This window comes from Mchenga conophoros, linkage group LG23 (genome assembly GCF_057382185.1).
Source record: "Mchenga conophoros isolate Kocher_MC1m ecotype Shallow Benthic linkage group LG23, M_conophoros_male_GT1.1, whole genome shotgun sequence".
In the NCBI taxonomy this organism is placed as follows: Eukaryota; Metazoa; Chordata; class Actinopteri; order Cichliformes; family Cichlidae; genus Mchenga; species Mchenga conophoros.
In genome coordinates this window covers 35,067,715-35,083,664 of record NC_140547.1, presented here as the reverse complement: position 1 = coordinate 35,083,664, position 15,950 = coordinate 35,067,715, and the positions used below count along the sequence as shown (strand labels likewise).

General features: G+C 42.6%; 1 protein-coding gene and 1 long non-coding RNA gene across 3 annotated transcripts in view; one reads left to right on the top strand and one right to left on the bottom strand.

The window, feature by feature from the left end:
• The window catches only part of LOC146547732 (gamma-aminobutyric acid receptor subunit gamma-3-like), a 182,646-nt gene that overhangs the window by 59,613 nt on the left and 107,083 nt on the right, over positions 1–15,950 (top strand). For both annotated transcript variants that reach the window (XM_085264491.1, XM_085264490.1), the window contains exon 3: positions 13,056–13,123. In XM_085264491.1, the coding sequence (XP_085120617.1) occupies positions 13,056–13,123 (68 nt within the window). The remainder of the gene's footprint in view (positions 1–13,055; positions 13,124–15,950) is intronic.
• On the bottom strand, positions 711–1,219 carry LOC146547733 (uncharacterized). The gene is made up of 2 exons (XR_014890784.1): positions 953–1,219; positions 711–865 (listed from the first exon to the last, which is right to left on the bottom strand). It is a non-coding gene; the product is annotated as an uncharacterized LOC146547733 (long non-coding RNA).

The following is a 15,950-nucleotide window of genomic DNA, read 5'->3' as shown; positions in this document are numbered from 1 at the left end:
AGCTGGCGGTGCGGGCTCCTCCAGCTCGCTGAGCTCCTCCGGCTCTCCGAGCTCCTGCTCCGGCTCGCAGGGCTCCGCAGCTGGCAGTGAAAAAGAAATCAGGATGGTGGCTGCAGGCAGATGAAACGGTGGCGGAGGTACAGCTGCAGATGGTGAAGAAGCGGGTGGTGTAGCGACCTCAGACCAAGGTGACGTTACCTGTGTCGTTAGCTCGTCCACTGCAGACACAAACACAGATGGTGAGGGAAATGGAAAATTGTCCGTACTACTCACCACAGCCGGCTCTTGAGATGTCCATGGATGTGGCTGCGGTGAGGAACGCCGGCGGCGCGAACGTCGTTTTCGTGTAGACGTCGGGGCTGGCGTCTCAGGCTGTGAATCCACCAGCTGTCCGGGCCGGTGAGCAGCCTGAGGAGGAGAGTAGGGGTGGAGGGTGGAAAGTAAGAAGTCCAAGACGACAGGATTAAGGTCGTCAACCAGCCAGGGAAATTTAAAAAGCGTCTCCTGCAGCTGCCTCTCCACGGCGCGACGCAAGCCTTCCGCGGGTTTCTCCCACCATAACTCACAGAGTCTGTAAACCCTGTCCATAACCTCCCTCCTGAGCCTCTCCTCAGAGACCGCTGGGTCCATACGTGGCGGGATCATTCTGTCACGGTGCGGCATGGCACACCGTGGAAGGAGTGGGGAAGGAGGACCCAGGCGCGGTGCTCTACGTATAGACAGTGTTTATTTACAGAGGGTGATATCAAACAACAATAAATCCCCGTGTTTCTCCCCAGACTCCCGTGTCGTGTCCTCCAAGTGCTCTCTGCTCCCGTGTCTGCACTCCCGGTGCTCGCTGCTCCTTAAGCCTTCCACGCTCCTCCTGCGGGAAACAATAGCGGCAGCAGTCAGGACACTGAACAATGGCAGGCATACACTACACGACCAAAACCTAAACTGGGTAACTAACGTGGAGTCCCAAGCAATGATCCCGCGTCGGTGGGAGCTCCAAGACTCTCTTAAGTAGCTCCCCCGACGAGGCCTGATCAGCAGCAGGTGTGTGGCTTCGGGTGTGGCCAGTCCCCTTGCAGGGCCACACCCTCCAGGCCTGACGCCGCCTATAAACAAGTGCTCAGCCACCCACACACACATATACACAAGCACAGGGAAGGGGGAGCAACACCAAAATACACAACAATAATAATAATAATAATATAATACATGACTGCTCAGGGATCCTGGGTCGCCCAGTCCCAGGACCCTGACAACCATTCAGTTTGTCAACAATAAAACTGACTGAAATGAGAGACTGAGTGCGAGACTTTGATATTAGATAAAATGAATACTGATAAAGTTTACCTTTATGTACAGAATCTGAATATCGCAAAATATTTTAAAAAATTGCAATAATATCATATCGTGCGTTAAGTATTGTGATAATATCGTATTGTGGGATGTATGGTGATTCCCACCTCTAATATATATATTAATATATTAATTAGGGGTGCAACGGTACACAAAATTCACGATTTGGTTCGATACTTTGGTGTCACGGTTCGATATTTTTTCGATACAAAAAAAAATGTTCATGCCTTTTTAATTTGTCATTTATTAAAATTAGAAATATATATTTTAACTCAAAAGTACAGTTTTTAAATTTAATGTTGCTGAAACAACAAAGGGATAAAATAATAAATCTATCTGATTGAGAAATCACTCATCTTTGGAAAAGAGAGTTTATTACAGAGAAATGGCTCTTTCCAAAATAAAAGCTATACTATACGCTTCTTCTGGGCTATATTCTCAGTAGCATATTAAACATATCAGGTCCCCATAAGGAGAATCATGTGCTAACGGCTGTCTAAATGACTCGGGTAAAGTTTGTAGCATGCGTACTTGTTGTTTTTGTCTGCTTCCACTTGTCTTTGCACTAGGATGATGTAGGAGTAAATGTGCAGTCATATTCGTTGTGTTCCCACTAGTGCTGTCAGCGTTAATCTCGTTGAAATGACGTTAACGCCACAACACGGAGAAATCTCCGTTATCGAGCTACCGCGGATCGCTCCGTGCGTGGGGCTGGATGGCCAACACGTTAACGAGCTAACTGCGCTAACACACTAGTTCCCACCAATGTAACTGAGCATTGTGTGGCACATCCAACATACTGTTTTACTTTAGTCCATGACGCGCTTACCTTCAGGGTCATACGTCACATGAAAACCAAAATAGTTCCAAACGCCACATCTGAATGAGGGTGGGAGAGGTTCAATTTGCCATGTTGCAAGGAGAGCTTAACTTCTCTGAGGGCCCGGTGGCGCCAGTGTCCGGCAGCCTCGCCTCTGTCAGTGCGCCCCAGGGTGGCTGTGGCTACAATGTAGCTTGCCATCACCAGTGTGTGAATGTGTGTGTGAATGGGTGGGTGACTGGATATGTAAAGCGCTTTGGGGTCCTTAGGGACTAGTAAAGCGCTATATAAATACAGGCCATTTACCATTTACCATTCTGTCTCGCTAACTTGCCATGCGCTCAGTGAATCTGCGTTCGACTACTCCGCCTAGGCTGCACTGTCGAGCGCAGATCCACTGAGTGCTCAACACAGACAGCATCGTCAGAAGGAAAGTTGATAAAATAAATTAAAAATTTTGTATTGTTCGATACATATGCGTACCGAACCGAAAGCACTGTATCGAACGGTTCAATATCGATACGAGTATCGTTGCACCCCTAATATATATATATATATATATATATATATATATATATATATACAGTGGGGCAAAAAAGTATTTAGTCAGCCACCGATTGTGCAAGTTCCCCCACTTAAAATGATGACAGAGGTCAGTAATTTGCACCAGAGGTACACTTCAACTGTGAGAGACAGAATGTGAAAAAAAAATCCATGAATCCACATGGTAGGATTTGTAAAGAATTTATTGGTAAATCAGGGTGGAAAATAAGTATTTGGTCAATAACAAAAATACAACTCAATACTTTGTAACATAACCTTTGTTGGCAATAACAGAGGTCAAACGTTTACTATAGGTCTTTACCAGGTTTGCACACACAGTAGCTGGTATTTTGGCCCATTCCTCCATGCAGATCTTCTCGAGAGCAGTGATGTTTTGGGGCTGTCGCAGAGCAACACGGACTTTCAACTCCCGCCACAGATTTTCTATGGGGTTGAGGTCTGGAGACTGGCTAGGCCACTCCAGGACTTTCAAATGCTTCTTACGGAGCCTCTCCTTTGTTGCCCGGGCGGTGTGTTTTGGATCATTGTCACGTTGGAAGACCCAGCCTCGTTTCATCTTCAAAGTTCTCAATGATGGAAGGAGGTTTTGGCTCAAAATCTCACGATACATGGCCCCATTCATTCTGTCCTTAACACGGATCAGTCGTCCTGTCCCCTTGAAAGAAAAACAGCCCTATAGCATGATGTTTCCACCCCCATGCTTCACAGTAGGTATGGTGTTCTTGGGATGCAACTCAGTATTCTTCTTCCTCCAAACACGACAAGTTGAGTTTATACCAAAAAGTTCTACTTTGGTTTCATCTGACCACATGACATTCTCCCAATCCTCTGCTGTATCATCCATGTGCTCTCTGGCAAACTTCAGACGGGCCTGGACATGCACTGGCTTCAGCAGCGGGACACGTCTGGCACTGCGGGATTTGATTCCCTGCCGTTGTAGTGTGTTACTGATGGTGACCTTTGTTACTTTGGTCCCAGCTCTCTGCAGGTCATTCACCAGGTCCCCCCGTGTGGTTCTGGGATCTTTGCTCACCGTTCTCATGATCATTTTGACCCCACAGGATGAGATCTTGCGTGGAGCCCCAGATCGAGGGAGATTATCAGTGGTCTTGTATGTCTTCCATTTTCTGATGATTGCTCCCACAGTTGATTTTTTCACACCAAGCTGCTTGCCTATTGTAGATTCACTCTTCCCAGTCTGGTGCAGGTCTACAATACTTTTCCTGGTGTCCTTCGAAAGCTCTTTGGTCTTGGCCATGGCGGAGTTTGGAGTCTGACTGTTTGAGGCTGTGGACAGGTGTCTTTTATACAGATGATGAGTTCAAACAGGTTCCATTCATACAGGTAACGAGTGGGGGACAGAAAAGCCTCTTACAGAAGACGTTACAGGTCTGTGAGAGCCAGAGATTTTCCTTGTTTGAGGTGACCAAATACTTATTTTCCACCCTAATTTACGAATAAATTCTTTACAAATCCTACCATGTGAATTCATGGATTTTTTTTTCACATTCTGTCTCTCACAGTTGAAGTGTACCTCTGGTGCAAATTACTGACCTCTGTCATCATTTTAAGTGGGGGAACTTGCACAATCGGTGGCTGACTAAATACTTTTTTGCCCCACTGTATATATAAATTCCCCACTCGCCCCTGTGGGCGGTCTATTCTTCAAGCTCGGGTCCTCTACCAGAGGCCTGGGAGCTTGAGGGTCCAGCTGCGGTGTCTTAGCTGTTCCTAGGACTGCGCTCTTCTGGACAGAGATCTCCAATGTTGTTTCTGGGATCTGCTGAAGCCACTCGCCCAGTTTGGGAGTCACCGCACCTAGTGCTCCAAGTACCACTTGGACCACTGTTACCTTCACCCTCCACATTTTCTCGAGCTCGTCTCTGAGCCCTTGGTATTTCTCAGCCAATTACGTGGCAGCAACTCAGCACATTTAGGCATGTAGGCACGTTCATCTGCTCAAGTTCAAATCGAGTATCAGACTGAGGAAGTAATATGATTTAAGTGACTTATGTGGCATGGTTCAGAGAGCTGATTGGTATTTTCCTGAATAGCCTCTCTAGGATTTACAGTTAATGGACCAACAAAGGAGAAAATATCCAGTGAGCTCTTCTATATATACAGACAGTATGTACAATATGAATCCTCCACAGATCAAACCCTGGTGGGTTACATGAATAGGATGAGGGACCTATGGATATATATATATATATGGATATATATATATATATATCCATATATATATATATATATATATATATATATATATATATATATATATATATATATATATATATATATGTGTGTAGTCGGAGAAGTGTAGTCGGATGGTAACAAAGAGAGGGAAGGTAGTCAGAACTGAGGGGCTTGAACTACCAGAAGGCAACATTGCAGACATAGAGGACAGTTACAAGTACTTGGGGATCCCGCAGGCGAATGGGAACCATGAAGAGGCCGCTAGAAAAGCTGCAACCACCAAGTACCTGCAGAGGGTCAGGCAAGTCCTGAGGAGTCAGCTGAATGGTAAGAACAAGATCCGGGCCATCAACACGTACGCCCTGCCCGTGATCAGGTACCCTGCTGGGGTAATAGGCTGGCCAAAGGAGGAGATAGAAGCCACTGACATAAAGACAAGAAAGCTCCTTACCATGCATGGAGGGTTTCACCCCAAGTCCAGCACCCTGAGGCTGTACGCTAAGCGGAAGGAAGGGGGCCGGGGACTGGTGAGTGTCAGCGCCACAGTCCAGGATGAGACAACGAACATCCAAGAATACATTGGGAAGATGGCCCCAACTGACCGAGTGCTCAGTGAATACCTCAGGCAGCAGAAACCCAAGAAAGAGGAGGGAGACGAGGAACCATCATGGAAGGACAGAGCCCTGCACGGTATGTACCACCGGCAGATAGAGGAGGTGGCTGATATCCAGAAATCCTACCAGTGGCTGGACAAAGCTGGACTGAAAGACAGCACAGAGGCACTAATCATGGCAGCACAAGAACAAGCTCTGAGCACAAGATCCATAGAGGCTGGGGTCTATCACACCAGGCAAGACCCCAGGTGCAGGCTGTGTAAAGATGCCCCAGAGACAATCCAGCACATAACAGCAGGGTGCAAGATGCTAGCAGGCAAGGCATACATGGAACGCCATAACCAAGTGGCCGGCATAGTGTACAGGAACATCTGTGCGGAGTATAACCTGGAAGTCCCGAGGTCAAAATGGGAGATGCCCCCAAGGGTGGTGGAGAATGACCGAGCTAAGATCCTGTGGGACTTCCAGATACAGACGGACAAAATGGTGGTGGCTAACCAACCGGACATAGTGGTGGTAGACAAACAGAAGAAGACGGCCGTAGTGATCGATGTAGCGGTTCCGAATGACAGCAATATCAGGAAGAAGGAACACGAGAAGCTGGAGAAATACCAAGGGCTCAGAGAAGAGCTCGAGAGGATGTGGAGGGTGAAGGTAACGGTGGTCCCCGTGGTAATCGGAGCACTAGGTGCGGTGACTCCCAAGATAGGCGAGTGGCTCCAGCAGATCCCGGGAACAACATCGGAGATCTCTGTCCAGAAGAGCGCAGTCCTGGGAACAGCTAAGATACTGCGCAGGACCCTCAAGCTCCCAGGCCTCTGGTAGAGGACCCGAGCTTGAAGGATAAACCGCCCGCAGGGGCGTGCTGGGTGTTATTATATATATATCTCCATCCATCCATCGATTCGCTTCTGCTTATCCTTTTCAGGGGCTGGAGCCTATCCCAGCTGTCATAGGGCAAGAAGCGGGGTACACCGTGGACAGGTCACCAGTCTGTCTCAGGGCTAAGAAATAGAGACAGACAACCATTCGCACTCACATTCACTCCCAAATTCACACCTATGGGCAATTTATATTGACCAATTAACCTATCCCCACTAACTGCATGTCTTTGGACTGCGGGAGGAAGCCGGAGTACCCGGGGAGAACCCATGCAAACACGGGGAGAACATGCAAACTCCACACAGAAAGACCCTGGCCTGATGGTGAAATTGAACTCAGGACCTTCTTGCTGTGCGGCAACAGTGCTAACCACCGTGCCTACCAGAGATGGGCAGTAACGCGTTACTGTAATCTGATTACTTTTTTCAGGTAATGAGTAAAGTAAGGGATTACTATTGCAAAAATGGTAATTCGATTACCGTTACTTTCCCGTAGGAACGCTGCGTTACTAAAACTGTGATGACATGTCAGTGTCTCATGACAGTGACGTAAGCGAGTGCGCCGTCAGTGACAACAGCTGTGTGCAGATCAACAATGGATCATATATCAATGCGGGAGAGAGTATGAGCGTGCAGCGTTTAAAGCGTGGAAGTACTGACCTTACTTCGACTTTGATTCCATAAAAAGTGACAAAAACATTAGTGTACGTTGTGTGTGGGAAGAAAACTTATTTTTACAGCGAAAAAACCCCCTTAAACTTCCAAGCAAGCACCGAGTGCGCTATGACGTAATGGGAAACTCACAGAGAAACTCGCGGATTCTTCAACTGACTGCTGCGGCACATCAGCACCAGGGTAAACCTCCGCCTACCTTACTCCTGCTTTACAGGTGAAAATAGACCAACAGGACCGCTAGTCTTTGATGTTATTTATTTTCTGCTGTGTTTTACTTGCATCTATTTGAAAGAGTGAGTGTAAACACAAAAAAACCCAAATATTTTATGTGCTGGAATGTGCAGAAAATAGGTTTAAATGTTAAACAAATTTCTTCCAGTCAGAGAATGTTGCATATAATTACATTTTTGCTTGGTGCATAAAGTTAAAAGGTTAAAACTAATAAAACAAGTTTTAAAAAGAGACTTTTCCATTTGATTACATTTTGTATGATGGATTATGCAGAAAAAGTAGAATTGGGCTGAAAGATCTATCGCTTTATCACCTATTCAGGTTGTAAATCATGTTTTTAAAAAGTAACTAAGTAATTAACTCATTCACTGCCAGCCATTGGCAGTGAATGAGTTAAACCCATTGACTCATGCACTGCAATTGACGGCTATAGACGTCAATGGCAGTGAATGAGTTAATTACTTTTGAAAATAAGTAATTAGTAAAGTAACGGGATTACTTTTTTGGGGAAGTAATCGGTAATTAGTTACTGATTACTTTTTTCAAGTAACTTGACCAACACTGGTGCCTACATCTATCTATCTATCTATCTATCTATCTATCTATCTATCTATCTATCTATCTATCTATCTTTGTTAATATCTCAAAATACAATAAAAAGGTTCCAAATCCTTATAACATGTTGGTCACAATCCTGCAAAAAAAAAATAACTCAAACCCACTATTACACCATCTCACAGGGCTAGAGGTACAAGAGCTCTCACACGTGCTCTGTGCTTAACCTTGCAATATGTGCTGTAACCAAAACAGCTCAAACGGCACTCACACTATTGTCTAAAAGAGGCTGTGCAGTTGTTGCATTCAGTGGCCCTCAAAAGGTAGAACATTATTTTTTTGTGCGATGCAGTGAAGTGTGAAGTTTGTGTGTCCCGTCTATACGCCAGCACACAAGTGAATTGCTACAGTTTGGCAGAGAGAAGCATGGGAAACATGTACAAGCTTCTTTGAGTGGATTGAATTAAGCCATGAAAGAGATTAATCTGTTTTTATTTTTAGACACATTAAAGGGTGTGCTGACATTTTTACAAGTCTGTCTTAAAGAAAAAAACATTTCAGATAACGACGAGTGAAATGAATAGATTTTGTTTCCTGTCCCTTAAACAGAAATAACAGAAGTGATCTCTTTATAGCCAGCATTAGCAGAAGAGGCTCTATTGGCAAAGAGCTGAATGTGATGAATGCAATCATCACAGTACTTCAAAAATTAAAAAATCAATTCTGGTTCAAACCAGTATTTAGCAATTTAATTATCGTCAGTCATTTGGTCAAGGGATCATTTAAGTAAACTTTTATTTGGCATTGATGAGTATTTTGCCAAAACTAGACTAAGATTCTACCGATTCGAAAGCTAAAGGTTCATGCTGGAATGCTAACGTGCTAATTTCTACTCACTGTTGAAGCACATTAGCAAGCCAAGTGTAACACCCTTTTCAATAGTTGGGATACAGATTTTAATAATTACATGAGTACCAATTGCTAAGGTTCGACTACTGGAGCAAAGTGGATGAATGAGTTTGAGGAACTTTTATTCATTTGGATAATATGAATAATAACTTACATATACAATAAAAAACAATAGCATTACATAAAAGGAAAAATGGGCCCAAATAATGGAAAACAATAAACAAAACATACCTCCGGGGGATTTGACTCAGTGTCTCTAGTGTCAGCAGACACCACTTATTTGAGTGAGTCCAGCAGTAAAGTCTCTCCTTGCAGGATGTGCAGAGGAACAATGAAATGCAGTTCTCTCCAACCACTTAAGTAGAATTTGTACATTTCAAAGTCCATCCAAAGAATTTCAATTTATTTTGAGATCATACATGTTAACGAATCCTGGAGGGGTGGCTTGCCATCTTTGGACCGGGTCATCAATGAGTCATTCATCAAAAAAATGTTCAAAACTTGTTAGAGTAACATTAAAAAAGAATCTGCTGTTTAGACATTCATACATACGTTCTTTCTTATCTTTTCTTCATACATACTAGCAACAGCAATAGCTGCTATAGCCATTAGCACATCATTGTTGATGGCTTAGCTTGTTTCTGAACAAGAATGTTGAGAAGTTAACTCACCCAGAAGAGTCCCAGCAGTTAGAAAACTCTCCTCCAACTAAACAACGGTTGCCTGAAAGTTTGTTTCCTTAGCTTCCTCAGCAAAATCCAACAAAAGAAGGCAAACACGTTTCTCTCTTGGGGCTCCCACTTTATATATTTCACAGATCATCAGGTTTGTGAAGTATATAGATTATATCTCACCAAAATAATTTTACTTAATAAAACTTTTTAATTAACTCAGCATTTCAACCTCACTCATAATTGAATGAAACCCTTAATAATGCTCTAGGGTTACTCAAGATTTTGCTAATTAGCATTCGGGCATTTTTCAAAGCACACATGGGAAATCAAAGTATTGTACAAACTGAAGATTTGAGCTGTTGATGCCAATAAGTGACAAGGTAGAGGTTTGCCAAAGTAGCATAGTTTGTCCGGAGTAGGATCTTAAAATCTGAAGCAAATCAGCGAGCCATGTAACAGCTGAGATACTTTACTTAAAAAATGATTCTACTCACTCAGAGTCTAAGTACCACATGAGATGTCCATCCATTCATTAATGTCTCTTAATGTCTTTAAACACTTATCCACTTCAGGGTCAGTGGGGGCTGGAGTCTATCTCAGGGGACAATGGTCAACAGGCAGGGTACACTCTCGACAGGCTGCCAGTGGTCACAGGCCTAAAAAAGAGATAAAGAAAATCATTCACACCTTTGGCCAATTTAGAATTACCACTTAACCTAACAAGCATATCTTTAGACTGTGGGAGGAAGCCCGAGCACCCAGAGAGAAATTTTCACATTTATACTGCAGGAGCCACTTCTATTATCATTGTGCATTACAGGCAAAAAATACTACTCAGTTTTCATTGAGAGCTGGTACTTCTAATACTCTTAATACTCTTTTTTATGATCTCACTGTATTGGACAGACTTTATCTCATTGTTAGTGTCATCCATCCATTCCCTTCTGCTTATCTTTAGAAGGGTCACGGGTGTGCTGGACCCTAACCTAGCTTCCATAGGGCAAAAGGTGGGGTACAACCTGGTATGGTCGCGAATCTAACACAGGGCTGACACAGAGAGACAGACTGTTAGTTTGCTGTCATTTCAACGAGATTAATGCTGTTTAATTCTTGTTGGCCATTAGCTGAGGTGCTGCATTGTATCCTGGAAGGACCAGGAAAAACAAGGGGAAGTAAATATTTTTTAGACAAAAAATCCGAGTCCGAGTAAAGTCACAAGTCTGAAACTTTGAATTTCAAGTCCTTTCGAGTCTTTAAAAAAAAAAAAAAAAAACGAAGAATGTTGCAGTTATATGCTAAATGTAAATATTAGACCATGTCATTTTTAAATCTGTGTTTTTTCTCAACACATGACGAAATAGTGAACTTAGAAAATATACGCAAATTGTGAAATTGCACCTCTATAAAATGCAGCTCAATTAAACTTAGCTCCAAGAATAATTTTCACCGACAGTTCTGAGATAAGCTGCATGGTATTCTTGGATGCGCTTGTAGGGCCAGCTTTAAAATCGCATGACAAAAATATCATACACATTAAAAAAAAACTGTATCACCAACGTAGCCTGGACAAGATTTGCTTGTTAGATGAAGTCATGATCTCATCGTAGCAAGAGAGAAGCACCACCTACCGTTCTTTATGCAACTTCAACTGTCGGAGAAAGTTGGAAGTTGTTCCATCTCTGTCTGTGATTCTCTTCTTGCATCTTTTGCATATTGCATTTCAGTTTTTTGTTGACTACTTCATAGTTTATGTACCTGAAAAAAATAACTCCTTGCAGCATTTTTGAGCGTTTTTTTTTTTTTAAATCTGGTTAATTTGATTGACTGTGCTACAGCTCACGCACACATACGTACGGAGTGTGGTTTGAATAAATGAATCAATGAATTGAATTAATGGTGCACACTTTCTATATAATATGTATGTTAAATTTTATATTTGGGGTGAAATATCAAGTCTTTTCAAGTAAACCGGTTCAAGTCCAATTCAAGTCCCAGGTCATTGGTGTAAAAGTCCAAGTCAAGTCACAAGTCTTAGAACATTTTTTCAAGTCAAGTCTAAAGTCATAAAATTAATGACTCAAGTCTGACTCGAGTCCAAGTCATGTGACTCGAGTCCACATCTCTGATAACTAGTCTAAACTAAAACATTGGGTCACTTTGTCAGACTATACATCAGACTATACAACTTAGCTAACTGGCAAATCAATAAATGTTAACCCTAAAATAATTTCACATCCAAAGTTATATGAATGCTTTATTTTTGTTTTGAACACATATCATAGTGTTATTTTCCTTCAAAATTTCAGCTTGTCTCAACGTCATAAATGGCCTGTTTAATGGATTCCTGAATGCTGCAAAGCTGAGAAAACAACACTGATCACTTCATTGGAGCTGAAAGAATGTGGACTACTTTTAGCTCCCACTGGTGCTTTGGTCCTTCTTTGTTCATGAGAATAGAAGCAGCATTTGGGCCCATAAATTCCCAGTTATATCAAGTTAGAAAAAGCGGATAGCAGTGGAAGCCCCATGGAAAATAAATTTTTTTTAAAATTCACTTTATGTTGAAACCAGGTCACCACGTATGGAGTTAAGACGAAAATCCATAGAGAATATTGAATGAAACACAAGATTAATTTTTAATTTAACATTTGTTCACTAACATGAACCATCCATCCATGTATTTTACTTCTGCTTATTCAAAGTTGCATCCTGGTTGAAGAAACATCCTATTCCCCAGCAATCCTTTACAGTTTCTCTTGGAGTATCCTCAAGACACTTCTGGGTCAGATGAGGCAGTCCTGGTCTACCATTAGTCATCGCAATGGCTCTGCTGTCACACAATCAGAGATTGTCTTCTGTTTTTTTGGTTTTTTTAATCATTCTACAATGCATCTTTTGTCCTGTCTTACCCCCATCACTCCAACCGGTCACGGCAGATGGCTGCCCCTCCCTGAGCCTGGTTCTGCCAGATGTTTCTTGAGGTTAAAAGGGAGCTTTTCCTTCTCACTGTTGCCAAGCACTTCCTCATTGTTGGGATTTTTCCTCTATTATTGTAGAGTTTACCATAGAATGTAAAGCGCCTTGACTGCCAACTGTTTTGGAGATTTGAGCCCCAGCAACCCCGGTATCGGGAGGGGAGGGGGCACAAGGGGCGAGATTCCGTAATAGGCTGTAACTTGAAGTCGTATCCATAGAAACCTCTGAATCTCACCTAAACCTCATATAAACCATTTCTACAACCACCAAACACACACGCAACCAGTTTTTGCTTTGTGCAATCGTTTCAAATGTTGTTGCCAAGCAAAATAACCCAAGATCCTATGTACCGCCTGGAAATGCTATTAATTGCCATGGTAACCAGAGCTGCTCCAGGAAACACTGTGGAGCTGTTCTGACTTTAAGGGTGTTAGTCTTTCTCTTCTAGGTGAACGATGAAGTGAATGATGACGACTGTTGTTTGCAACTTGACTATATATTTGATTCTGGGGTCTGACTATGTTGCAGGTTTACACTTCAGGATGAAAAAACTTGACAAATGTTACATTCATCTACAATATGTGCTCACTTTTATTCCTTCTGGCTTTTGCAGAGAAACCAACAGTCATAGATGTGGGCATCTATATCAACAGCATCGGCCCTGTGTCATCCATTGATATGGTGAGTTATGGCTTTATCTCCATCGTCTGCCCCATCTGCACACAAACACATTTGTCCACTGCATCATCAGACACGAAAGCTGTCATTCCTCATGCTGTATTTGGAGGCCACGTGGCCCATCACAGCTGTTTGTGTTGCGGCAGAAGCCAAGAAAGACAGGTGTGGACACTCTTTTTGTTTCCCTATGTCCTATGAATAAGCTTGAATTCATCAAGTTGGTGAGTTTAAAATTGCTGCTATGAAAGTATTCTGCTATTCAATTAGACAGCAGTTTGGGTCTCAGTAGAGATGAGCCTCATTTTATTCCAGTTTTCTTCATTTAGTTACTGCATCTTTTTGACTGGCATGAAAATCACAAGAACAAAGTTCAACTGTGAGGGGGAAAAATGGGTTTGGAGAAAGACCAGGACATGGATCAATGGCTTTTTCATAATGGAGGGTCTGATCAGATTCAATAAAACATATGAAGAGCTGAAGCTGAAAGGTTGATGAGCAGTAATGAGAAAATAGCTACTTTTCAGACAACTAAACGCATAAGCAGTCTGTTATTTGGCCTTCAGTGGAGTGCAGCAGACTAAATGGAAGCAACCTCCTATTATTTTGAATCCAAAGGGTCTGTTCTGCCGCTGTCAATAGAGTCAGATATGCATATTTTTCTCCTTTAATTTCTGTCTTCCAATATAAAAAATGTATTGGTTTACAAACAGACTAAATGATGAAAGTACTTCATCTGAACCTGCTCAGTCACAATATGCTTACCTGGAGCAGTTGACTGGCGGTGTAAAATATTCCCAATTATAAAACAGATGCAGCCTTTTTGTATTCAAGCCCAATGGACTACATTTTAAAAGACTGCACTGTACAAAGTTGTTTTAAGTCTACCTATTACACTTTCACTGTGGACTCCCACAGCAGAGGATGTTTAGGTTTTCTCTGAAAGTGAAAGCGGATAAATTCAATTTGGGATGCAAAATGGTGTTGCTGAACTCACAGTTCATTAAGTTGATTTTCTACTTTGTACTCCAAGGAGCCGGCAGGACTCGCACAGTCATTTTGAAAGATAGTCTTTGGAACTATTACTAAGGTTACCAAACTGTGACCAAACCAAATGCCAGCTAGGGCCAGTGTTTGACACTTCTTGTCCCGGTTGATTTGCTAACACTTCTGCTTGGTGTGTTAATGCAACTGAAATGGGGAGGAAACAAGAGCGCCTAATTTGTCACGAACAGTACAGAGAAGCACCTAATGCAACATATTACGGCTCAGCCAAACACATGCCCACTGTTTTGACAAAGAGGTTAGTCTACAGTAAGCCTTTTTTGTCATTGTATAATCCATAGCTATGTTATTTTCCTCTGCCTTCTTCACAGTAAAAGCCAACCTGTATTTCAGCAGATGAACTCTTTTAATATATAACCCTCTGAAGTTCCCTTTTTAAAAGGCACAATTCAGTTAAATATAGCTCCAATATAGAGCGTTAAACTGATGGGCTGCCTGTAGAGTTTATAGCTATTGGTAATTTCCAACCCCAGATGATGGCCAGTAACTGAAAAATCTAACTACATGTTGGGTCGACCAAGCCTGCAATGAGTGAATGGCATGGAAGGTTAAAATGAGTTTCTGGTTATGCTGTAGATTTCTTGCAGAAGTCTAAATCAGGTATTAGTGTTTGGAGAGAAGGACCATTAAGTACGTTTTGATGTGTGTCAGACTATTTATTTGTGCAGCAGATTTTAATTGACTAAAACTAAGAGACGACATTTTTGGCTTTTGACTTTAGTAGAATCCAAGTCTCCAAGTTTCTAAATGTTGTCCATTTATCCATTTTCTTCCACTTATCCAATTGGGATTGGGGGTGGAGCTTATCCAGTCTGTTGCTGTGCTACCACAGAGAGGCAGACAGCCATTCAGAATAACCCAAATAAACAACATGCAAACTCCACCCATGAAATGCAAGGCCAGCATTTACAATTCTTCCTTGTATATGTTGTGCTTTCAATGTTGCTGTGTCCTAATTCCATGGATTTCCTCTGGCATCTTTTCACAATCCAAAGACATTCATATCAGGTCAGTTGTTGATTCTAAATTGGTTGTATGTATGGATGTGAGACTGTGTGGTGGTTGGCTGTATCCCTGTGTTTCTGTAATGAAATAACACCTGGCGAGGGTGTACCCTGCCTCGCTCACACCCTATAACAGTAAAGATGCGCCCCAACGCTCCAGCGCCCCGGTAACCCAACGTTTATGGATGGCTTGTATTCTGGGACCTGTGCTACAAAAGGACTTCAACATACCCCAGATATCTTTTCCTTACCCTGCTTCTCTAACCTTACATATTATCACCAGTCAGGCTGATGTTGATGGTGGCTATCAGACAATATAAAACAGGCAGAAATTTAACCAAAAACAGTTTTAAAAAGGTGAGTTTTGAGTTGTTTTTTAAAAATAACTACCGAGTCCACAGCTCTTAATGTATGAGGGAGAGAGTTCCACGGTCTCGGGGCCACAGTGGCAAAAGCTCTGTCACCCTTAGTTCTCATCTTAGTCTGTTTTATAGCAAGTAAGCCCTGATCAGATGACCTCAGGGACCTGCTAGGGACAAAGGGCTGTAGCAGATCGGAGATGTAGGGAGGTGTCAGTCCATGCAAGGCTCTAAATGTCAAGACCAGGATCTTAAAATGTACTCTAAATTCAACAGGAAGCCAGTGTAGCTGAAATAGCAATGGTGTCACATGTGAATACTTGGAGGATTTTGTCAACAGCCTAGCTGCAGCGTTTTGCACAACCTGCAGATGATCCAGAGGACCTTTGCTTAGACACATAAACA